The following is a 25,238-nucleotide window of genomic DNA, read 5'->3' as shown; positions in this document are numbered from 1 at the left end:
ACAAGGTTACCATTCTCAGCCTCACTGGAAAACAAACCTGGTCCCTCTGAACCAAACTCCCATAGACCCTCAATCAAGGAGCTAGAGTAGATGTATAACCCTTTCAGACCGTGTACGCACAATTGTGCGGGTTCGTGTTTTATTTATGTCTGAGCTTATTTGACGTTTTCTTGGAGCTAGATCAGACTGCAGTGATTGTGTGGGACACGTAGCATGTACTTCAGTTGTTTTTATTTAGCGCTTGGCCACCAGGGGGGGGCAGGAAGAAGAGTTTTAAAATGTAGTTCATTGGCAAGGTATCGGGAAGCAGTAAAGCCTAAAGTAAATATTTATTTGTTGCATTCATATTAATCTACAAGCTTCACTATATATCAGAATGTAATCTATGAAGTGTGTAAATCGTTTAGCAGACGTAAAATTGTGAACTTATAACATCGTACTAATATCATGAGGTTTTGAATGTTGATATGCACAATTGTGCGGGCTAGGTTTTCCTACAGGCAATGCATACGGGAATGCTGGGTGCTGCCACAAAAAGCATTGTGAAAGCAGAATTCGTATTCTACGTGAGAAATGTAATATATAAGATTTTATTTGTTTTAAATCGTTCCACACTGTAAAATAGAACATCTGATCATGCACATGTGTATATTCACATGTGCTGAGCTGAATTTTTTAATTTTTTCTTTTTTGTAAGTAGTGAATTAAGTCCTAACAGGCACAATTGTGTGGGTGTTGTTTTTCAAACGATAGTTCTTATTTTGTAAAATAAACTGAAACACGTGTATTTGAGAGCATTTTAGTACATTTTTGATGCACACAACATAAATTCACACCTCTAGTTTTCTTTCAGGTCTGACGAAAACGTGCTGCTGCCGAAAGGGCTGTAAAAGAAAAACTCGTCCTCAGTGTAAAAAATATAATGTATACTTGTGTTTGAACAAAAATAAAAATAGAACATCTGATCATGTGCATATGTATATTCACATGCACTGGGGTAATTTTTCTTTTACCGGGCGAGTTGGCCGTGCGCGTAGAGGCGCGCGGCTGTGGGCTTGCATCCGGGAGATAGTAGGTTCGAATCCCACTATCGGCAGCCCTGAAAATGGTTTTCCGTGGTTTCCCATTTTCACACCAGGCAAATGCTGGGGCTGTACCTTAATTAAGGCCACGGCCGCTTCCTTCCAACTCCTAGGCCTTTCCTATCCCATCGTCGCCATAAGACCTATCTGTGTCGGTGCGACGTAAAGCACCTAGCAAAAAAAAAAAAAAAATTTTTCTTTTTTGTAAGTAGTGAATTAAGTCCTGACATGCACAATTGTGTGGGTGCTTTTTCTCAGATGTTAATTTTCATTTTGTAGAATAAACTAAAAATATATGTATTTAAGTGCATTTTAGTCAGTTTTTGACGTATAAACAAAAATTCACACTGCCAGTTTTCTTTCGGGTCTGAAAGGGATAATATTCTGCAGCAAAGCTATCTCTGTACAGGCCTCAAAAAGCCCTTCAAGAAATGGAAGGTAAAGACTTCTGCTCTTTGTAACCTCGGCACTAAGTGAGATAGAATGGTTAGCTGTATGTCCAGCCTTCACTGCCCCAGGATTTAACCTGATACTCAGTTTTGGTTGCGCTATGTAAACAATAAGGCCATGTGGAAAAACTTTTCTAAAATTTTCGACTACCCAAAGAGAATTGCGCGCACATTCTTCCAGATGAAGACTCTACCTCAGCTAGGCAGACCTTTTTTTTTATGGTAAGCTGTATATAAGTACAGAAAAGAGGAGCAGTTTCAATTACACCTAACACCAAACTGCTCTGACCTTTCAATAGGCCACTTAGCACTTGCTCCTGGTGTAATAATTCTTGTTTATAACTTTTTTTAATTTGGCATTGATATTTTCATCCCAACTTACAACAATACCTATCAAAACTGTAAAAACATAGTACTCTACTCCTTAAAATATTTGACCATCATAGCATACGCAAATAAATGTCACAATATATATTTAAGTAATGAAGCATTTTTACCTATTACCTTCATGGAACTCTTCTAATTAGTTGCTATAGTTATAAATGAATTATTTGAATTTTAATATATTATCTTTGGTGAAAATATGCGAATTTAATTAATGTGTTTTTAGATATTCTTTCAGAAGATTTTTTTATACGTCATGTGCCAAGAAGATACTCTCGATGCTGTCAGTTCAAGGGGCAGAATCTGCCAATAAAGATGATTTACATGAAAATCAAAACTCAGAAGAGGTTTATCGTCCTAATTTTGAACTTCAGGATGAAGACGTTACACACTCGGAGGATGAAGTAGGCCTAAGTGATGATATCAACATATGCAATGTCTTTGAATCATAAATATGATACAGTATTTTTGTTAAGCATGGTCATTTATATGATTTTAGATTTAATTAATCAAAATTATAATATTTTATCCAATGTTTGTAGTATATAAAGCTGTTTTCATTAATTTGGTCTGAAGCTATATGTCACCAGCTCTATACACTGTGTCATCAGAACATCAGAAGCATTAAACATCCATGTCAGTGTTGCCTCTCCTATTCATTCTCTGTCTTGAAACTATCACTGCAAATATGCAGATGCCAATTTTTGCTGTTCGCTGGTCACCTGTGAATCTCATCTAGACCCCCACTCTCGAGTTGGAAAACTAGACTGTGCAACTATCAAGGAAAATACTAAGTACCTTGAGTGTAGAGAGCAGACTGATGGTTCAATTACAATAGATTGCACTCAACAAAAAACAAGTAAGTTCAAGTACTTGGGATCATTTGTCTCTTTAGTTCCCCTGTGCGTGGGCATGGTAGAACACAAACTCATACCCCCTACATGTTATAAGAGGCAACAAAAAATGGAACCCCCTTGGGAGTGTGGTCTGGAGACCATGGAACTCCCTAGTAGAGTCTGACATTGCTTCCACTAACTTGTGCCCAGCTCCTCGCTTTCACCTTTCCTATCTGGCCTCCCTTGGTCTTGTTCTCTTCTGACCTCAATGGTATTACGTTTGCTGGTCCAAGGGAGTTTCAATTTCATGGCCCTTCCCTTTCTTTTGCTGATCCCCTCATTCTTTGAAGGGTCAGATCTCTTCCATTTTTTTTTTACTCTGATTAGTGTTATGCGAGGATGGTTGCCCAGTTATACCTCCTCTGAAAACAATTATCACCAACATTACCATTTCTTCAGACTGCAATACACTTCTAGATGTGAGGCACAGGGGCAACACAGACTGGTTGAACTGGAACCAAGTCACAGGCGTCCTTTTTTAATAATAATGTTACCGGTACTGTTTTTACATCCCACTAACTACTTTTAACAGTTTTTGCAAACATCAAGGTACCAGAATCTTGTCCCATAGCAGTTCTTTTACGTGCCAGTAAATCTTAGTTATATAACACTTTGTTACAAAGTTTTCCTCCTGTTCAATATAGTAAAGTGTCTTTGACTCTTAAGATTTAAAATCTACATGTTTCAGCACTAATTTGGGCCATCTTCAATAGAAAACATTATTAAAACATGCCAATAATTAAAATTATGTTGATGGACAATATGTGTGATCGGCATATAATACACTATTTTTATCTTGAAGGCAAGACTTCATGGTCCAACCGGATGATAAGATGGAAAGTTTCAATCTATAAAGTTCATTATGTTTTCACTACCCAGGGTGACAAAACTTCTTGTCTTGAGCAATGTTAAAAAGTTCCTGAAGTTGTCAAAATATTAATATTGGCTAATGGAAAACCAATTTCTAATGTGTGATTTTGTAGATGTGGTTAGCTGCCAATTCAGTATTGAATCGGCAACAAGTACTGCAGAGTTAGAAATGTCTGCAAAGAAGAAAAAAGCAAATTAATTTGTTTGTTGGAAAAAAGAAAAAGCTGGAGTGTTAAATAGTAGAATAACAAACTGACTTCCCGTCGCCCAGTCAAATGGTGGGCTCGTTCACATGGCCTAGTGCAAACTAAGTTGATTGTCTGGTGACGATAACTGGAACTCCTCATGAGGGGGGGGGGGGGGGGGGGGGGGGCAAAGGAGAGGCAGGGGAAATAGATAAAGGAACTAAAGGTGGGACCAGGACCACGAGTTGTTTGCCTGCCTCTTACCCGGAGGCCCCGGGTTCGATTCCTGGCCAGGTCAGGGATTTTTTACCTTGGTCTGAGTGCTGGTTCGAGCTCCATTCAGCCTATGTGATTACAATTGAGGAGCTATCTGATGGTGAGATAGTGGCCCTGGTCTAGAAAGCCAAGAATAATGGCCGAAAGGATTCGTCATGCTGACCACACGACAATCATAATCTGCAGACCTTCCGGCCAAGCAGCGGTTACTTGGTAGGCCAAGGCCCTTCGGGGCTGTTGCGCTATGTTTTTTTAAATATCTTATAAAATTCCTACCAGTTTGTCAAATATAAGAAGCTTTACAAGACTGACAACTGATTTTGTATACTCCTGAGTTTAAATATTATTATTATTATTATTATTATTAACAAGGCAGTGTGGGTTAAAAATAGATTTAAGTTAATATTGGTTGTTTTAAATGCTATTTTTATATTATGTTTTTTGAAAATGTTGGTGAAATAATAAATGCTATTGTTGTTGAATGTGTAAGGAGATGCTTTCTTTGGTTTGGATCCTTAAAGTAGTATTAGGCTTAGGCCTACTCTTAATTTTGTTAATTATTTTGTCTATGAATTGCTTTCAGCTATGGCAGACATAGTTTTTCATTATTGAGATCTTTATGGGAAAGAGGGATCTTAAAGGCTCTATGGGCTCCTGGAAAGATCACAACATGAAGATAAAGTTGGAATTCAAGAGGACTAATTGGGGCAAATATTAATTTATAGGAAGGTGCATTAAGGATTGGAATAACCAAGGGAGATGTTCAATAAATTTCCAAGTTCTTTGAAATCATTTAAGAAAAGGCTAGGAAAACAACAGATAGGGAATCTGCAACTTGGGCGACTGCCTTAAATGCAGATCAGGATTGACTGATTGATGGATGTAGTGATGTTTGTTTGATGGTATTAATGGTCTGCGTAGGGTTCTTATAGATTCTGAAGGATAATTTTTATTATTATTAAGGGTGACAGTGCGGTCCACATAACTGAGCGATTTGTTGATTTCAGATTCTTTCGTGAATTTTATGTGTGGATCTATTTCATTTAAATAGTTGAGTACCGAGCTCGATAGCTGCAGTCGCTTAAGTGCGGCCAGTATCCAGTATTCGGGAGGTAGTAGGTTCGAACCCCACTATCGGCAGCCCTGAAAATGGTTTTCCATGGTTTCCCATTTTCACACCAGGCAAATGCTGGGGCTGTACCTTAATTAATGCCACGGCCGCTTCCTTCCCATTCCTAGCCCTTCCTTGTCCCATTGTCGCCATAAGACCTAGCTGTGTCGGTGTGACGTAAAGCAAGTAGCAAAAAAAAAAAAAAAATAGTTGAGTAATCATCACTGTTGTTAAGATGTTGATCAATGATGGTGAACACATCATCAACATAACGTGTTCAGTGTACGATACTTTAAGCGTGCCAATTATTTTGGTTTCTTCAAGGTGACGTATTTGAGCAGCTTCAAATACTACCAGACTGAGCCAGGATAGAACCTGCCAAATTTGTGTCAGAAGGTCAGTGCCTCACCGTCTAAGCCACTCAAGCCCGGCGGTGTCCTTTTTGATCAGAAGATGCCATTCTTCTCGAAATCAAAAGTTAATAAGACCTTTATTCACTGAGTGGCATTGCACATGTCAGAAAGCTGGATGTACACTGCAAGATGAAGAATTCAGAAGGCTGAATCATGTTATGAATGAGGAAATTTGCAAGACATTTGATATAGTATATATGTGAAACTCAGCTATAATGGTATGGAGACATACTATAGAGGATTAATTCAGTTTCAAGAAGAGAACTTCATTCAAATCCTGCAGGCCACCACACACAAGGTCAGCCAAACCAGTGTTAGCATGATATGCTACCCCATGGTGGGAATTACTATTCAAGAAGGTTCTGATCATCTGAAATAGACATCAAGATCCAAATAAGCAGACCCTCTATTAATATGGGATAAACGCTAGGAAGAACAACAGACAAGAACAATGGCAAATGAGTATTTTTGATAATGATCATCATCATAACGGCGTATGGACATGGCACACCCATCGTCCAGTGGGAAACCATAGCAATCAGCCATCCACTCACGGGTGGGAAAAACGAAGCATGGGGTATGGAGGAAATGTGATCCCAAGCCGAACATCAGGCTCCCTCCAAGGCTTACAACCTTGGCAGTAACTTGGTTGATGTGAAACAACACTGACCCCAAACTACAAGTTTTTAACTGTAAGCTCGGAGAAAAATTCAACGGGAACTTGTAATCCAGGTAGTAATCAATCCACTGTCGCCTTGAGCGATGCAGTCACAATCTGAGGAGCCTGTATCAACACGCAGGAGATATTGGAGACTCCTAGAAACAAGATCAGCCATAAACACTGATTGACAATTACAATCAAACTGGAAACACGTTATGAGAATTATTTCACACTTTGGCATAGCAATTATTGTCAGCACAAAGATTCTAGATTCTGTCAGACTTCAGCTCTCCTAACAAAAGAGTCTCAGTGCTTAGCTTTCGAAGCACGAACAAAGTCTACACGCTTGTGTATGTACATGTGCCAATCAACCAGGTGAATAAGAAAGAGCCAGATAGAACAGAGAAATTCCAGGAGGAAATGGAAGATGTCATCTTGAAAATTCCTCACAAACACACAATTATTTTGCTTGGAGACTTCAATCCAGACTGGCAAAGAAAGGAAATTCCAAAACATCGTTGGAAACTACTCAACTCACCAACAAACCAAATGGAATTGAGAAAGAGTTATAGAACTCTGTAAGGCATTCAATCTTGTTCTAAAATCAACAGCCATATGAAATATCTGCTGAGAAAACAAAAGATATGGACATCCCCAAATCCTAACCTGAGTAAGATTCAAACTGATCACATTGCCATTCCACGAAAAGCAACACGAGAGATGCAAAATGTTAATGCCCTGAAAAGCGCTAACCTTGATTCGGAACACTATATCTTCAAGATCAAAATCAAGCTTCTTCCAAGAAACACCATGAGAGTCTGGACAGAGAAAACCAGTAGATTTGACAAGATAGAAAAGCTGAAAACCAACAAAGAGTTTGCTCAAACTTGAGTCCTTAGATCCAGAGAATTGAGATCAACAGAAAAATCCCATTGTTAAAATGGCTGAGGAGATAGTCTTACTAAAAAAACCAAGAAACACCCGTGGTGGACTTATGAATGTAATGAAACAATAACACAGACAACTTGCCTGGCACAGATGGAACTCTCAGAAGAAATAAGATAGGTATGAGGATTTCCTGGTAGTGAGAAAATATGCAGCCAAAGTCATCCGTGGGGTAAAGCATACATTTAATAAAAACCAACTGACACAGATCGAAAAGGATGTCAATAACACCAGGGATTTTTATAGAAAGCTCAAATGCAACCTCCCTAAATACACACCTACAAGTCTACATTTCAGAGACTACATAAGTAAACTTGTTAAAATGACAAGAACAATTGTCATCTTGGCAAAATATTCTGAATCTCTTCTAAACTGTGAAGAACCAGAATTACAATTCACCTTTCAAGAAACCACGCACCCCAACCCACACTCTTCTCCACCCACAAATGAAGAAATCGAGCAGATTATAAAGTCATTAAAGAACAACAAAGCACCTGGCAGATGCAATAATTGCTGAACTCTGGAACTCCACAGGTGACAAGGCAATCAATAAATTAACAGAGATCATTCACAAGATCAGGGAAACAGAGAAAATTACAAGTGACTGGACAGGAGCCCTGTCTTACTAACGAAACCAAACATTCATACGAAAGGTGACAAAACAGATGTAAAGAACTACCACGGCATCTCCTTCCTCTCAATAACATTTATAATTCTCTCAGAAGTCTTTCAGACCCAGGCAGAAGAGCAACTCTATTCACAATCGGGTGAATATCAAAGAGGATCTGGGAAAGAACAATAATGTGCAGAGCAGATCATGAATCTAAAGTCTGTTCTTTCAAACTTGAATCTCAAAAATAAGGAGTTTGTGGTTACCTTCATGGACTTAAAAAAAGCCTACGGTTCTGTACATTGACACACACTCCTCCAGATTCCAGAGGAGATGGGTTTAGACAGCAAAACAAGAGCAATTATCCAACAGACTTTTGTTTTTGCTAGTGGCTTTACGTCGCACCGATACAGATAGGTATTATGGCGATGATGAGATAGGAAAGGCCTAGGAGTTGGAAGGAAGCGGCCGTGGCCTTAATTAAGGTACAGTCCCAGCATTTGCCTGGTGTGAAAATGGGAAACAACAGAAAACCATCTTCAGGGCTACCGACAGTGGGATTGGAACCCACTATCTCCCGGATGTAAGCTCACAGCCGCACGCCCCTAACCGCACGGCCAACTCGCCCGGTCCAACAGACTTTAATCAACACAACCTACAGAGTGAAATTCAGGGGAGAGATTTTAGACATCTTCGAAATCAAGGGAGTTGGATTATCGCCTCCACTCTTCAACTGCGTACTGGAGAAAATCATTTGTGAATGGTACCAAGAAATGTGGAAGGAAGAGGTTGAGACTGGACTTACAATAGGATAAAAGAGAACTAGCCTGATAATAGATTGCCTAGCTTTTGCAAATGATCTTGCCATATTCTCTGATTCCTTACATAGTGCTACAAAACAAATCAACCAATTTAAAACCAAGCAGCAAAGGCTGGCCTCCAGATCCCCTTTGAAAAAACGGAGTTTATAACTAATATCAAGCAGGCTCCTAGAGAGTAATTGTGAAGAGGGGAAAATCCAATAAGCAGAAAAGTTTTAAGAACTTAGGCGAGTGGATAGTACCATACAACTCTGAGAAAGTAGCATTCACATCTAGGATCAAAAATATATTTGCCAAAAAACAAACTACACTAGAGAAAAAATGGGAAAAACCTTCAAAATTCAAGAAATCAAAGACATAAAAACTCTCCCTCTGAAAAAGTACCCAGAAATTTTCACCCACCTGTAAAAAATATCAGCAGCACAAACCTTGATATGGAGGAGCTAGACATATTAAGTAATGGGCCAAGGCATAATTGGATTAATCCACAAAGACAAGATAATTTGATTACCACTCTAGCAGAGTCAGAACTAACTATTTCCAAGTTATCCATAGAGAAACAAGAGGTGGTTAGATTTGAAATAAAGAATAAATTACTAGGCAACCAACTTAAACCAAAGAAATAAACCTAAATTAGATCAGGCCACTAAGATTAAGATTATAAACCTCAAAAAGAAAGTAAAAGATAACGAGCTAATAATAATCAACGAAGACAAGAGAAGCATTATTGTAATTATGGGCAAACAAGGTTACATAGACACTGCACATGCTTTCTTTAGAGAGAATAACTTCAGCAGTCAAAAAAGACCCAACCCAGAAAATCCAGAAAAACTAAAAATCATTAATTAAAAAGTATCTGTTTCTACTTAACAATCAAGAAATGATGAAACTCACAACTATGAACCTAAAACTACTGACATCAAAAGCAATGCCTAAGATCCATAAAGAGAACATCCCAATAAGACCTATCATCAATATTAGAGAAAGCCCTACATATAAATTACCTTAATGTATCCAAAAATATATGAAAACACATTATAAGTTGCAAGCGAACATCTCAATTAAGAATTTGGTTGAATTATGGAGTAAAACAAAAGACATGAATATACTCAAACACCATACACTACACTCATTTGATATAGTTAACATGTACGCTAAGGTTCCCATTAAACAAACTATTAAGTCAATCAAAGACAACTTAACACATTTCAGTAAATTGAGCAGAGGAGAGATAGAGAATTTATCCAAATTCTGAAATTTATATTGAATAATAATTATTTTAAGTTTAATGGAACAATATACCAGCAAATAGGTCTTCCAATGGGATCCTCTGCATCAGGAACCTTAGCCAACATTTATATGGACCATTTAGAACATACATATATCTTAGGCAAAATCAGTGCAATAAAACACTGGACACGTTATGTGGATGATATGTTTGTTATTATAGATACACAGATCAACGATGGGAAGACAATACTTGAACAACTCAATGAAATCAACCCCCGCATCAAATTTACAATAGAGAAGGAAAAGAACAATTCCATTAATTATCTGGATATAATAATATGCAGGCAGCACAAAAGACTGTCCTTTGATATCTACAGAAAACCCACCCATACTCTTAACACTATTAGGCAAACCTCCCAGCACCCCCAGGTGCGCAAAAGAAAGTGGTATACAACAGTACGACAGAGCCTTCAAATTACTACTATCTCTGAAAAACTTCAATAAAGACATCAGAAAAATTCACACCATAGGTCGAGGAGACCTATACATAGGATAATGTACACGTCTATAACGTGGCATTGCTCCGCTCAGAATGAGCAAGCAGCAGCTTGCACGCGCTTACATACCCCGCTAGCCACGCACGGGCAGTAGCACTGATAAGGGACTTAGAAACTCGCCGGCAAGTCTTACCGCAGCACCCGTCATGGTCTAGTTCATGGTCTTATTATAGACGGGTGCCTTATCAGTGACATATAAGACATTTATCAATAAAATTATTAATAAATACAGGAATAAACCAAAGACAACACATACTCGAATCAAAGCTTGAAGAGAAATTTTTTACCTTCATGTTTAATAATAGTAACATATACCACATAACTAATGTTTTTAAGAAGCATAACTTGAATGTAGCATTCAAATTAATAACACCAACACTAAGCTGAATTTCAATACCCACACTATTAATGATTTTATTTTATTTACATTGTGTCAGAAGCAAACTTACATATAGAGATGTACCAAAAAAAAAAAAAAGTCTACAGAAAATAGAAATAAATTGAGCACCAAAGGTTCATACTGTGGTGCACCAGAAATTAGCAACGTCGAGTTCATTTCTTGTCACCTCAAGCAGCTCTTTCTCAGTACATATGGCAGGACAAAGATGACAATCTAGCAGATGGGCTGTAGTCTGCACTTCACCACAGTCATACAAAACAGAATCCACAGAATATCCCCACTTTTGCAGATTGGTCTTGCACCTACTAACACCCGAGTGCAGCCTATTTAGAGATGTCCAAGTCGTCCAGTACTCCATATGTCCAGTTGGTAATTCTTTAAAAGGCGTTTTCCATCATCCAAGATGCTCAACCCTAGCTTGCCACAAAGTGAGTTTTGCATGCTGTTATGTTCCTTCAAGTTTCCGTGGGGTCTTCAAGAAACTTTTGCATGATCTTAACAGTGATGGTGCTGGTTGGAGTTGGGGGACACGAGAGAAGCCTCCACAAAGGTTGTAGATCACTTTGAGATTGTACATCCAGGTGTCTCCTAGGCAACGGACGAGGACATTTCCTAGACGGCTGATTCTCTCACTATTAATGATAATAAACATATGAATGCTGGAGTGTATAAGCTTAAGTTCCAAACGTGCAATTCCTCTTACTTAGGACAAATGGGTAGAAGCTTTATTACAAGATATACAAGAACACTATAACGCTAACAAACACAATTGGTTCTCGGCTATGAGTGAACATCATGAGAATATGAACCACAAAAAACTACAATAGAACGAGATCTAACAATTTTGCGACTTGAACAAAAAGACCCACAACTGAATATTCAGGAGAACATCTACATTAACAACGACCAAGTCAAGAATCCATCTCATAATTTAAACAAAATTGATAAGAGAAACATACTACTATATAACTTTAACCTGACCATTTGTAAACAATACTAAAATTGACACCACCTTCCGCACACGAATCCCCTCCCATCCCTGCTCCCCACCCACTTCCCCAACATACCCCACCGCTCCCCGCAGTACCAGTCCACACGGCCATTAGTAACAACAGTTTACCCACCAGAACACGTTCAATGACAAGAAGACTTCGTAACAAACAGATTCCAGACAGATAAGTGGGATATGGTAAGTTTGATATTTCAATTCAATCACACATGGTGGCTGTCATTCAAGAACACCCTGGTTTCAGAAGCAGAATCACTATGTGGAAAGACAAGTGCAATATGCAGGGAGAAAGAAACACCACGGTGCAATGAGAGGCTGAAAACTGCTGTAAAAGAAAGAAATGCAGCAATGAAGAGGCTAGATAACGAAACACAGAAATCAGTCCACCAAGAAGATGAATTTCATACCTGGCACAGGAGTACCAGAACAAGAAACTATTTGTGAAGCTACTGATTAAAGAAAAGGAAAAGTGATGGGATGGGTTCACTATCAGGCTAACAGCAGACTGTAAAAGTAACAGGAAGCTGCTTTATAAAGTAGTCAAGAATAGAAGTGAATATGACAATATCCTTGCACTGAAAACAGATGATGGGAACCTGGTGAAGACAGATCAAGGCATCAGAGAAAAAATGAAGAACTACTTCAATACTTTATTAAATGGTCAAAGTCTTCAAAAATTATATGACTGAAAACTGACGTTTGAGTGCAAGTGATGGAACACAACATTATCGAGGTCACGTTGCAGTTGCTCACAATCTTGTAACTTATTTATTACTCTATACAGAATAACATCTGCAAAAAGCCTTACCTCTGATTCCACTTCTTTACTCATATCATTTATATGTATGTCTGTTAGGTCATCAGCCCAGAGGCTGGTTGGATCCTCAAATAGCGCCATCAAAGGTTATGAGGTTATAAGGAAACCCCGAAAACCAATGGCAGCACCAAAATGAGGCGTACTAGGCAAGACAAGGAGTGAGGTAGTTTGCCATTGTTTTCCTTACTGGGTCAGAAAGTGCTATTGCAGCACAACTGACCCTATGAGCAACACCTTTCATAACACTCAGATGCACTAGTCGTGCTCTGAATGTCATTACTCAGCACCACCCATACCCCAGCAGCTTCCATATTGTCACAGCCATGGATGAGACTGGGACTTCGGTGGAAGCTACACTTTACTCTGGCCTGTGCCAAGAGATAGATACAAAAGTACTGTATCCATCATGAAATGGCAGCAGAAGAAAACAAAGGTCCAATAATACTGACCTGAGGAATTCTCCTCTTAATTATTACAGAGTCAGATAAAGCTTTGCCTACTCTAATTCTCTGAGATCTATTTTCTAGAAATATAGCAACCCATTCATCACTCTTTTGTCTAGTCCAATTGCACTCATTTTTTCCAGTAGTCTCCCATGATCAACCTTATCAAATGCTTTAGACAGGTCAATCGCGATGCAGTCCATCTGACCGCCTGAATCCAAGATATCTGCTATATCTTGCTGAAATCCTACAACTTGAGCTTCAGTGGAATAACCTTTACTAAATCCAAACTGCCTTCTATTATTAGCTTTATGCACATGAAAGAATGTAACATGCCACTTACATCCTAATGTCAATATATAGGTGACTACAACAGAGTTTTAAGAAATGAGTTCAGCTCAGGATTGAAGATCTTAAAATTTCAAGACAAGGGATTATATTATAAGTAACTAATCTCATGTTTGTTCCGTATTGAAAATAACAATAAATTGTATTCTAATAGAAAGAGATTATATCTCAAGCATTATTCAAACTATGTTTTACTTGTATACAATTAGGATTCAAATGAGACCCATTATACCAATGTTCAATACCTTTCATTCAACATATTACTGGATTGTAAATTATGTATTTTAAGATTTAAATCCACTGAAGATGACTCGAAATACAGGTCGAAATGTATGCTAATGTAAAAAAGACATCTTTATAGATGAAGTATATTATAATGTAATGAATAGCAGGATTTGATTAGACATTTATACTGAACTTTCCATAGCTCAAAAATCCAACATCAGCAGAAAATCGGGCGACAAGGAGTGCTGCCTCATTTCAGCATCATGGCTTCCAGCGTAGTCTGGCCAAAGTATATGTTATCCCATTTATTTTTAGAAAGAGGAGAGAGAAAACTTTTTTTTTCAATACCACTGGTCACCGGTGGTTAAGTTTCAGTCTGTAGGAGAGGTGTACTAAGAGGCAAATAGATACGAATTATCATTGCAAATTCCATACTGCAGAAAGATGTCAGGCAAGCTCTAACTTAACAGTAACAGTATTACCAGGAATAATAATACTTGGCAAGCAATATAACCAAACTTGGCATAAACAAGGATAAGAAAAAAGAGCACACCAGGCCACATAAGTTATTATGACCTTCCTAAACTGCTTGTCCAGTGTGGTATCATACGGAAGTAAAAAATTGACAATAACTGATGCAAAAAGTCTTGTGTATCTGTTCATTTGTGATCCACTGTACACTTGTTTTACCTTCAATCTTCTTCTCTTCACTTCAGGCTTATATTCTTTTAATGTGGAATATGTCTTCATGAAAACATTATCCAAAGAATACAATGTTTCTTATATAACAATGAAAAGACAAACATGTAGGCCTAGATGGAAAACTTTATTTAATTTTTATTATCTGAATTGACTCGCCCCTTTTCATAGGAACTTTCACTTATCCCAAATAATCCATCAATGATCAAGGGATTAAGCTTGGACATTAATGTTTAAGACCTAAATATTTGCAATATGTTTATGATGATTACCCTACTACTATTTTATTAGGCTGTAGGATAGTGGCTCTAATTTATCACAAATGTGTTTATCTTTTCTAGGCTGTGAACGGCTAAATGGTATTCGAAAGAGGCACCCCGGGCTTTCATAGAGGCGACCAGAAGCAACTTCTGCAGGAAGAGCCTGAGCATTCAATAAGCTGCAAGTCTTGATGTTTTTTGACAAATTAGAACTTGTTCTGGGTCACAATGATATCCATCCAACAAGGATCCACAATATCGGCTCTCTCTATAGTTCAGGGTTCCAGAAGATTCTATCTTCTAAAGGCAAGAAGCAAGTTGGTTTTATGACGTTCTGAAAGGGGTCAGCATTCGGCAGAGGTATGCTGTATGAACTCTCCTGGCATTTTCATTCCGCCTGCAATAACATTTGCAAGAAAAAGTTCAAAAACAAACTTTTTTTTTTTTTTTTTTGCTAGGGGCTTTACGTCGCACCGACACAGATAGGTCTTATGGCGACGATGGGATAGGAAAAGCCTAGGAGGTGGAAGGAAGCGGCCATGGCGTTAATTAAGGTACAGCCCCAGCATTTGCCTGGTGTGAAAATGGAAAACCACGGAAAACCATTTTCAGGGCTGCCGATAGTGGGATTCGAACCTACTATCTCCCGGATGCAAGCTCACAGCCGCGCGCCTCTACGCGCACGGCCAACTCGCCCGGTAAACAAACTTTTTGATGGAACATCTACAGGAGCATTGGCTCTTATAAACGAAACTGGTTGGCTGACAGGAGAACTGTTTCTTCAATGGTTGAAACACATCCAACAACCAGACAATTCATCGAAAGACCAGAAGGTGGTGTTCGTACTTGATTGCCATGCTAGTCATTATGCATGTTGATGTGCTAACAATACTAATGACAATGGAACCTTCATGCTCTCATTTCCGCCTCACTGCACTCATCAGCTTCAGCTTCTGGATGTGACATTCTTTGAACCACTGAATACATATTACAAATCAAGAAGAGTCCAAATGGCTCAAAGCTCGCCAAGGAATAGTTGTTATCCAGTACCAAATGACTGGTTTGTTTTAATTTGCCTATGGGAAAGCAGCCTCAATTCACAATGCCACCAGTGGATTTACCAAACCTGGCATCTGGTCGTTAGTTCATGATGTGTTTCCAGATCATGTCTTCTGTGCAGCAGCAGTTATTGAATGATCTATGCAACATCAAAGTTTATAATTCTCATGTTCCATATTGATGACAATATAACTATTGTAGATAAACGAGGTAAACCACCTAATCAATAGGCCTACAATACAGGTATAAAATTAGTATTACAACTTATTTTAATCAAAGTACTAGTTTTTGCCTATTGATATTAGCCATCATCACCCATAAGGTCTTAAAACACTTTAAAAAGTAATTGGCCATACATATAACAAAATTAGATTTGGAGGAATGGTGATAACATAGGTATTCATACGCCAAAAAAGGACAGGAGAAGTGAAGAAGAAATCTGCGTGAATTTGTACGTCATAATATAGAAAAACAATATATTTTGGACAAATTTTTAAGCAATCAGAAATCTAGTGGGAAAGATGGCTTTCTGTGTTGCTCGTTTGACCTACATAAAGTTTTGAACACTCCTTACGGAGACAGTCAGTTGTTATACTATGCCATATAATTTCACTATATACTATACAAGAGCACCACACTAATTGCGATTTGTTACATTTGGGGTGGATGCGATGCTACAAAGGGGGAAATGAAATAGCCATCCACCTTCATAATTATCTTCTGAAAATTGAAGAAAGAACGGATGTAGTTTCATTATCTTTGTATTGTGACAACAGCCCAGGCCAGAATAAGAATTACCTTGTTCTCTCTTTAATCAAGCCTTTTCTAAACACCGCTGTTTGTATGAAAAACATAATCAACTACCAGGACACTTATACAGGGTGTTTCAAAAAGAATATACGTATTTCGAATGCATACATTTATTAAACTGTAAGACATATGAATATGAAACTTTGCACACATATTTACGAACCTCTCGAGTTCAGATTACAGATGTTCAATATGTCCTCCATCAGCGACACGAACAATATCACATCGATACTCAAATTCCTCCCATACTCGAGCAAGCACGTCCTTCGTCACTGATGTTATGGCAGTATGGATCCGGTTCTTCAACTCTTCCAGGTTCTGTGGGAATGGTGGTACATAAACGTTGTCTTCAATGAAACCCCACAGGAGGAAGTCACAGGGTGTCAAATCCAGTGACCGTGGAGCCCAGCTGAGACATGCTAAGTCGCCAGCTCCTTGACGACCAATCCAACGGTTCGGTAGAGTTTCATTCAAATATTCACACACTTGGCGACTCCAGTTCAAAAATGAAGTTGTCTTCGTGCAGCCTCGGAAACAACCAGTTTTGTAACATAGCAAGATACTGCTTACCGTTAACCGTGTTTCCATCAAAGAAGAATGGGCCGTAAACAGATGATCGGGATATCACACAAAACACACTGACTTTGGGCAAATTTCGTACATGTTCGATGACTGCATGTGGGTTCTGTAAACCCCAATTTCAAACATTGTGTTTGTTCACCTGACCACTAACATGGAAAGTCGCTTCATCACTGAACACAATGCATTGTGCGAAAGTGTTATCACTGTCAATAGCATCAAGAATCTCATTACAAAATGCCACACGTTTGCGTCTGTCATCAGGACGCAGAGCTTGTAACAGCTGTAACATGTATGGCGTCATAACCAACTGATGTCTCAAAACATGCCAAATTGTTGTTGTAGGCAGTTGTAACTCCCGACTGGCATGACGAGTTGATTTTGAAGGACTACGTTGGAAAGCAGTTTCAATTCGTGCAACATTTTCTTCAGGAACACGAGGGCGGCCAGAACTCTTTCCTTTACATACACATCCTGTATCTACAAACTGTCGATACCATCTACGAATGTTCCACCCATTCGGAAGATCAGTTTGGTACCTCAACCTGAAACATCTTTGCACTGTAACCACGGAGTTGCACTTCGCGAACACAAAATGATTTCTGCTGCGGAGTAGGCTACCCATTTTAAACATATGACGGTTACCAAGCAAAACAGAAGACAACTGACATCCAGCAGCTATTAATACAAACTAGACTATGTATTCGTTTCTCCAATAGCCGAGCCGAGGCGATCGATATTGGAAAGTATGCGAGAAATTAAGTAACCTGGGCAACTTCAAAACGGCCTACTTGGATAGAAAATTCAAGAGTGGTACCTGGGCCAAATAAAATTGAGTAAGAGTTCGCAAGGACTTTCTTACATGGAACTGTGTTAAAGAAAGCACTTTTCCCATAACAACACTGTAAAAATGGCTCAAAATTTTATATTAGGCTATTTACATAAGAAGTGCAAATTTTAATAATTGTGATGATGCAATGCTAACTTACTGAAGTATTCCATGGGCCCAAACACTCAAGAACACAAGAGTCCTACTAGGAAAAAACGAAGGCCAATCTTGGCTGACCTCCCAACTTGTTGGCCCAACAAAACTTTACATATCCAGGTTACCAATATCCTTGGAAAAATACAGGGAACTGAAAGGATTGTGTGTGAAAGGAATCATAACCACAGATGTCATTCAGAGTATATGGGGCTGCCAAATAAATCAATAGTAAAAGTAGTTTTACCCGAGACTGATGACGAAGACAGTGACGAATCAACTTTGTAACAACTCATACAATATAACATGCTTAATTATTATAAAATGGTTATTTAAAATTTTAGTGCCACATTGCCTTTATTTTTCAACTTTTTCTTTAGAACTGGGCTCATGAGACTCTATGGTGACATATGGAATCCATTACTTCTTAAAAATATTTAGTTGAGTAACCTGTAAAGCTGTTATCATAGCAAAGTGTTTAACATAATAAATCCAATTAATCAGTTTTACTTTATAATCTATCTGTTAAAAATGCAACCTGCAAAAATGGTGTTAACAATATTATTAACAAGTAGAGATACCACATAGAAATGGTAACCTAGGAAAAAGGGCAGCAACAACAAAACCTCACTTATCAGGATATTACTAATTTGTTCTTGAAGTGTTAATACAAATGGACTTCCAGAAAATTTCTGCAAAGAATGTACAGAAAGTTGGTGAAGTATCAAAAGCTGACTTTTAAAAAAGTTTTTTTTTTCAATTCCTGAAAAGCAGAAATTTTGTTGATAAGACTCTATTTGCAAAACACCATAGATATTATCATGCGAGACTTCCAGGCGTTTTTGCATAATCGTAGATGGAAGTGTGGGAATAAGAACAGTAGTCGGAGCTCAAGTCTGATACCAATAATTATTATTATGCAGAGATGAGAAAGTTAGGACAGTAATATAATAGATATATACTTAACCAGATATTGTAATAGGAGTTGAATCATGGCTGAGAAATGATATAATGGATGCAAAATATTCTCACGGAACTGGAGTGTGTATTGTAGATATAGGATACGAACAGTAGGAGGGGGAGTATTTATTCTGGTAAAAGAAGAATTTGTAAGCCACACAAAAAGTTAAAGATGACAAACATGAAATTCTAGGTTTAAGGCTCATTTCTAAATAGGCAACTTGATGTCTTTGGAGTGAGAGACTGGGAAAGGGTAGCGCTGACACTGATTCAGAATTATTTGATAAGATAATCAGCTATGTGATGATATAGAAAGGAACACGATTATGGTGGGTGATCTCAACCTACCAAATGTCAATTGGGAAAGTATTGCGAACGACAGGAAGCATGACCAAAAAATGGCAAATAAGTTAAAATGAGAAAGGCAGCTGATTCAGAAAGTGATGAAACCAACTAGAGGGAAGAATATTCTGGATGTGGTGCTAGTAAAACCAGATGAGCTCTATAGAGAAACCGAAGCAATAGATGGTATTAATGATCACGAAGCTGTTGTTGTTGTTGTAGTTAAAAATAAATGTGATAGAAAGGAAGGTATTAAAATTAGGACTAACAGGTAGTACCATATGGATGATAAAACAGGCATGATCAGTGGAAAACGGTAAATAAAAATGTAAACAGACTCTGGGATAGGTTTAAAGCAATTGTTGAGGAATGTGAAACAGTTTTGTGCCTTTAAAGGTGGAATGGTAAAAACCCACTATATTATAACAGAGAAGTAAAGAGACTAAGAAGGAGGTGCAGGTTGGAAAGAAATAGGGGTAGAAATGGTTGTGGAAGTAAGGAGAAATTGAAGGAACTTCTCAGGAAACTGAATCTAGCAAAGAAGTCAGCTAAACATAACATGATGGCAAGCATAATTGGCAGTCATACAAATGTTAGTGAAAAATGGAAGGGTATGTATAAGTACTTTAAGGCAGAAACAGATTCTAAGGAGGACATTCCCAGAATCATTAATGAACAAGGAGAGTGTGTATGCAAGGATCTTCAAAAGGCAGAAGTATTCAGTCAGCAGTATGTATAGATTGTTGGTTACAAGGATAATGTCCAGATACAGGAGGTGACTGATACTAAAGAAGTATTAAAATTTACCTATGAAAACAATGAATTTTACAGTAAGATACATAAGTTGAAAACTAGAAAATCAGCTGGAATTGATAAGTTTTTGGGGGATATACTAAAGAAAATGGGTTAGGATATAGTACCATATCTGAAGTACTTATTTGATTATTGTTTGCATGAAGGATTATACCAAATGAATGGCAAGTTGCTATAGTAGGGAAAGAGTGATAGACATAAAGTTAAAATTTTCAGGCCAGTCAGTTTGACATGCATTGCATGCAAGCTTTGGAAAAAGCATTCTTTCTGATTATACAGTATTAGATATGTTTGTGAAATTAATTACTGGTTGCAGGTTATAAATTTCATCTTTTTTGTCCGTATTAAAGATCTACTTGCGACACAAATTCTTATAATTTTGTTAATTACCACCTATTCAATACAATAAAAACGTAGTACAAACTTACATATTTATTAAACATCTTAATAAATCGTGGTACAAACTTACATATTTATTAAACATCTTAATAAATATCTTAATAAATCTTAATAAATATGTAAGTTTGTACTACGTTTTTATTGTATTGAATAGGTGGTAATTAACAAAATTATAAGAATTTGTAACACAAATTAATAACTGGTCCAATAAAAGGCCGTTCGGGTTTAGGAAAGTTTATTCCAGTGAAGCTCAACTTGTAGGAATCCAGCAAGATATAGCAGATATCCTGGATTCAGGAGGTCAAATGGACTGTATCGCGATTGACCTATCTATGGCATCTGATAAGGTAGATCAAGGGGACTACTGGCAACGATCAGTGCAACTGGACTTGTCAAAAGAGTGACTGAATGAGTGGCTATATTTCTAGAAAATAGAGCTCAGAGAATTAGAGTAGGCGAAGCTTTATCTGACCCTATAATAATTAAGAGGGGAATTCCTCAAGGCAGTATTATTCGCCCTTTATATTTTCTTATATATATCAATGATATGAGTAAAGAAGTGGAATCAGAGATAAGACTTTTTGCAGATGATGTTATTCTGTACAGCGTAATAAATAAGTTAGACAGTAGGCAATGGTATTATGATAAACGGGGTTAAAAGTCAAGTTGTTTCACAAATAGGTAAAGTACTCTGAGTTTTAATTACTGCATTGATGTGGTGAAAGTTCCTTTGGGGGATGATTGTAAGGACCTTAGAGGTACTTCCTTACAGATCTTCATTGGGGTAATCTCATAAATATGATTGTAAATAAAGGGTACAGATGTCAGCAGATGGTTATGAGGGTATTTAGGGGTTGTAATAAGGATGTAAAGGTCTGACTCGTTGGCTGACTGGTCAGCATACTGGCCTTCAGTTCAGAGGGTCCCGGGTCTGATTCCCGGCCGGGTCGGGGATTTTAATCACTTCTGATGAAGTCTTCTGGCTCGGGGACTGGGTGTTTGCGTCTGTTCCAACACTCTCCTCTTCATATTCACACAACACATTACAGTACCCATCCACCACAGAAAGACGCAATAGTTATTACGTCCCTCCATGTAGGGTTGGCAGCAGGAAGGATATCCGGCTGTAAAACAGGGCCAAATCCACATGTGCGACGCAGTTTGCACCCGCGACCCCACACGTGTCAGAAAAGCAGTAGGAAATTAAATTTATTTTATTTTTATTATTTTTTTGCTAGGGGCTTTACGTCGCACCGACACAGATAGGTCTTATGGCGACGATGGGATAGGAGAGGCCTAGGAGTTGGAAGGAAGCGGCCGTGGCCTTAATTAAGGTACAGCCCCAGCATTTGCCTGGTGTGAAAATGGGAAACCACCAAAAACCATCTTCAGGGCTGCCGATAGTGGGATTCGAACCTACTATCTCCCGGATGCAAGCTCGCAGCCGCGCGCCTCTACGCGCACGGCCAACTCACCCGGTTAGGAAAAGAAAAAGTAAGGATGTAAAGGAGAGTGAATATAAGTCTCTGGTAAGACCCCAACTAGAGTATGGTCCCAGTGTACGGAACCCTCACCTGGATTACTTGATTCAAGAAGTGGAAATAATCCAAAGAAAAGCAGCTCAATTTTTTTTTTCTGGGTGATTTTCGGCAAATAAGTAGTGTTACAAAAAAAAATGTTGCAAAGTTTTTGCTGGGAAGACTTGGGAGAAAGGAGACAAGCTGCTAGACTAAGAGGTATGTTCCAAACTGTCAGTGGAGAGATGACATGGAATGACATCAGTAGACGAATAAGTTTGAGTGGTGTCTTTAAAAGTAAGAAAGAAAGTAAGAAATGTGAAGATAAAGCTGGAATTCAAGAGGACAAAGTGGGGCAAATATTAGTTTCATCGTCGCCATAAGACCAATCTGTGTCCGTGCGACATAAAACAAATTGTAAAAATAAAAATAAAAATAAACAATAAAAATATTTGTTTATAGGAAGGGGAGTTAGGGACAGGAATAACTTACCAAGGGAGATGTTCAATAAATTTCCAATTTCTTTGCAAGCATTTAAGAAATGGCTAGGAAAACAACAGATAGGGAACCTGCCACTGGGTGACTGCCCTACAGGCAGATCAGTAGTGATTGACTGATTGTGACAGTTGTGCATTATCAAACCAAGTTATGAACATATGATACAAAATATATTCCAGATTCTTTAAACACAGAAATTTAGTTCAATTTTCAGGTCTTCCATGAGTTACGTATGGAAAAGAACTGGCCTCTTGCCTCCCTCGTACTTGCAACCACTGGGATGTATTTGAAATATTTCTGACCGCTCACAAACTTCGGAAACAATTTGTACAAGTTTTTTACCGAAGAAGCCCCCATCTAACGGTAAGGATAGGAATCGTGTCTGCTGCCGAAGCCTGTCGCACTACTCTGGGGCAATGATTAATGAATGACAGATGAAATGAAATGATACTGGAGAGTGTTGCTGGAATGAAATAGGACAGGGAAAACCAGAGTACCCGAAGTAAAACCTGTCCCGCCTCCGCTTTATCCAGCACAAATCTTACATGGAGTCACCGGGATTTGAACCACGAAACCCAGCAGTGAGAGGCCAGCGCGCTGCCGCCTGGGCCATGGAGGCTCGCCTCGCTGCTAGATGGGGGCTTCATTCATTTCATTCCTGACCCTGTCAAATGACTGGAAACAGGCTGTGGATTTTCATTTTTTCATTACCGAAGGGTAGGCCTACAGTATTATCACTTAACAAAGCTAAGGAACCACTACTGGCAGTGAATTTCAATGAAGTTATATTGACAAACTACATCTAAAACCAATATTAGGTCTATCTTCTGATAACATCCATTGATGTAAGAAAAATATTTAACTAAAGAAATGGTCTAAAGCATAAATATATTAGTAAACTTAGACCACATAAACAATTCGCCGACGGTGGACATGCATTTGTCTAATACTTATCATAACAAACCAAACTGAGTCAAATAGCATATTATAATTTGCATTCCAACTTACAACAGATCAAATGTTCAATATAATTAGTAACAAATGTTGTTTTTATAAACTAATTCTATTCCTCATAACATCATCCTTCATACATTGCATGTTACAGAAGACTACAATACAAACAAATCAAATTTACATAGTCACTCAGACTGATAAACTTACTTGGTTTTGTTATTTCACCCGTTTCCGACATTTAGCCCCAATCAATGAATACAACAGTCTAAGCAGAATCGGCGAAATATATCTCATTACACCTCAAATTAGCATCGAATTTCTCAAAACGTCCACAACGCACAACTGAACACATCACTAATATGGCAAGTTTTTAATCCGTCGAAGTTCTGTCAACGACTCGGTTTCGCAGTGTAACACAATGACAAAATGTTCCTGTTACGTATTCTTACACAGCACACTGATACACAATTCCCTCGACGAGACCTGTAGTCACTAGTTTGAAGGACTCTGTTTTTCCGCTAACCATAAATTAAATATTTTTTTCACTTTTCATTCGGAACTCATCTTGAAACACATACGGTCAAGACGGAAAAGTCATTGCTAAAACAAGGGTAGCCAACTACAACGGGGCGCAAAAACCAGCAAAAAAAAAAAACTAAAGTACTATATCAACTCACAGCCTCTTCTTCTTATTCTTCCTCTTCTTCTTCTTCTCCTTCTTTCTTGAGGAGGTAGTTTTGGGATTAAGGCCACTATTTCCCAGTCACAAGTCCTACTTAATACTTCACTTGAGTCGCTTTACGATACACTCACATCAGAAATAACACTATTCTGTTCTTCGTGAGTAGAGCCATACAAAATATTACACTTTAGGAACTTTTTGGAATACATAGGGATCCATATGTACTTTACCAAAACTAAACTAATAAACACTTAACTTGGATGTAACAAAAGTGAAACGCTAGGGTCGTGATATACTCTCCGGGAACGTACAGAGGTGCCACTTCTCTGCATTCCGGAAAAACAACTGAATTTCTATAGCGTAATTACAATTTGATTTGAGTGTTGTCAATATACTCGTTAAGAATAGTGATGATGTGTGGCGCAGGATGTGATAGCAAGACTGAAAGACGAGTAGGCAAAGGTACATGTAATCTAATTAATTTCCGCATTAAAATATCCTGGTGCCGTGCGTATTGGGGGCATTGGAAAAATAAATGGTAGCTGTCTCCATAATTATGTCCACAGGAACAAGCTGAGTCATTCTTGATATGAAAACGGTGTAGATACACAGGGGTTAGCGAATGACTGAAACGTAATCTAATAATGTTAGTAATGTGACGTCGCATGTACTTACCGTTTGCAAACCACGATTTTATTGGGATGTTAGGTTGCAATTGATAATAGTATTGTCCTTTCGTACTAGCTGATAGACGCCATTGTGTGTGCCATGCAAGCTGAGCTTCATGTTTAATACGTGGAAAGAAATCGGAGACCGGAATTTTGATTTGTAATAAATGAGCGGTATCTGCACTTGCTTCTCTGGCTGCTAAATCGGCTATATCGTTACCTACGTGCTGACTATGCCCCTTTATCCACAATAACGTTATAAAAAAGCCACACGCCTCAAGTTG

At 38.2% G+C, this 25,238-nt stretch overlaps 1 protein-coding gene across 4 annotated transcripts in view; it reads right to left on the bottom strand.

The window, feature by feature from the left end:
* Window positions 1-24,201, bottom strand: part of Orp8 (Oxysterol-binding protein-related protein 8) — a 565,732-nt gene extending 541,531 nt beyond the window's left edge. For all 4 annotated transcript variants that reach the window (XM_067143024.2, XM_067143025.2, XM_067143026.2 and 1 more), the window contains exon 1: window positions 23,812-24,201. In XM_067143024.2, coding sequence (XP_066999125.1) covers window positions 23,812-23,842 — 31 coding nt within the window. In that variant the 5' untranslated portion in view covers window positions 23,843-24,201. The remainder of the gene's footprint in view (window positions 1-23,811) is intronic.
* Window positions 24,202-25,238: the final 1,037 nt, after the last annotated feature.

Source organism: Anabrus simplex, chromosome 3 (genome assembly GCF_040414725.1).
Source record: "Anabrus simplex isolate iqAnaSimp1 chromosome 3, ASM4041472v1, whole genome shotgun sequence".
NCBI classification, from domain to species: domain Eukaryota; kingdom Metazoa; phylum Arthropoda; class Insecta; order Orthoptera; family Tettigoniidae; genus Anabrus; species Anabrus simplex.
This window is presented reverse-complemented; position numbering and strand designations above follow the sequence as displayed.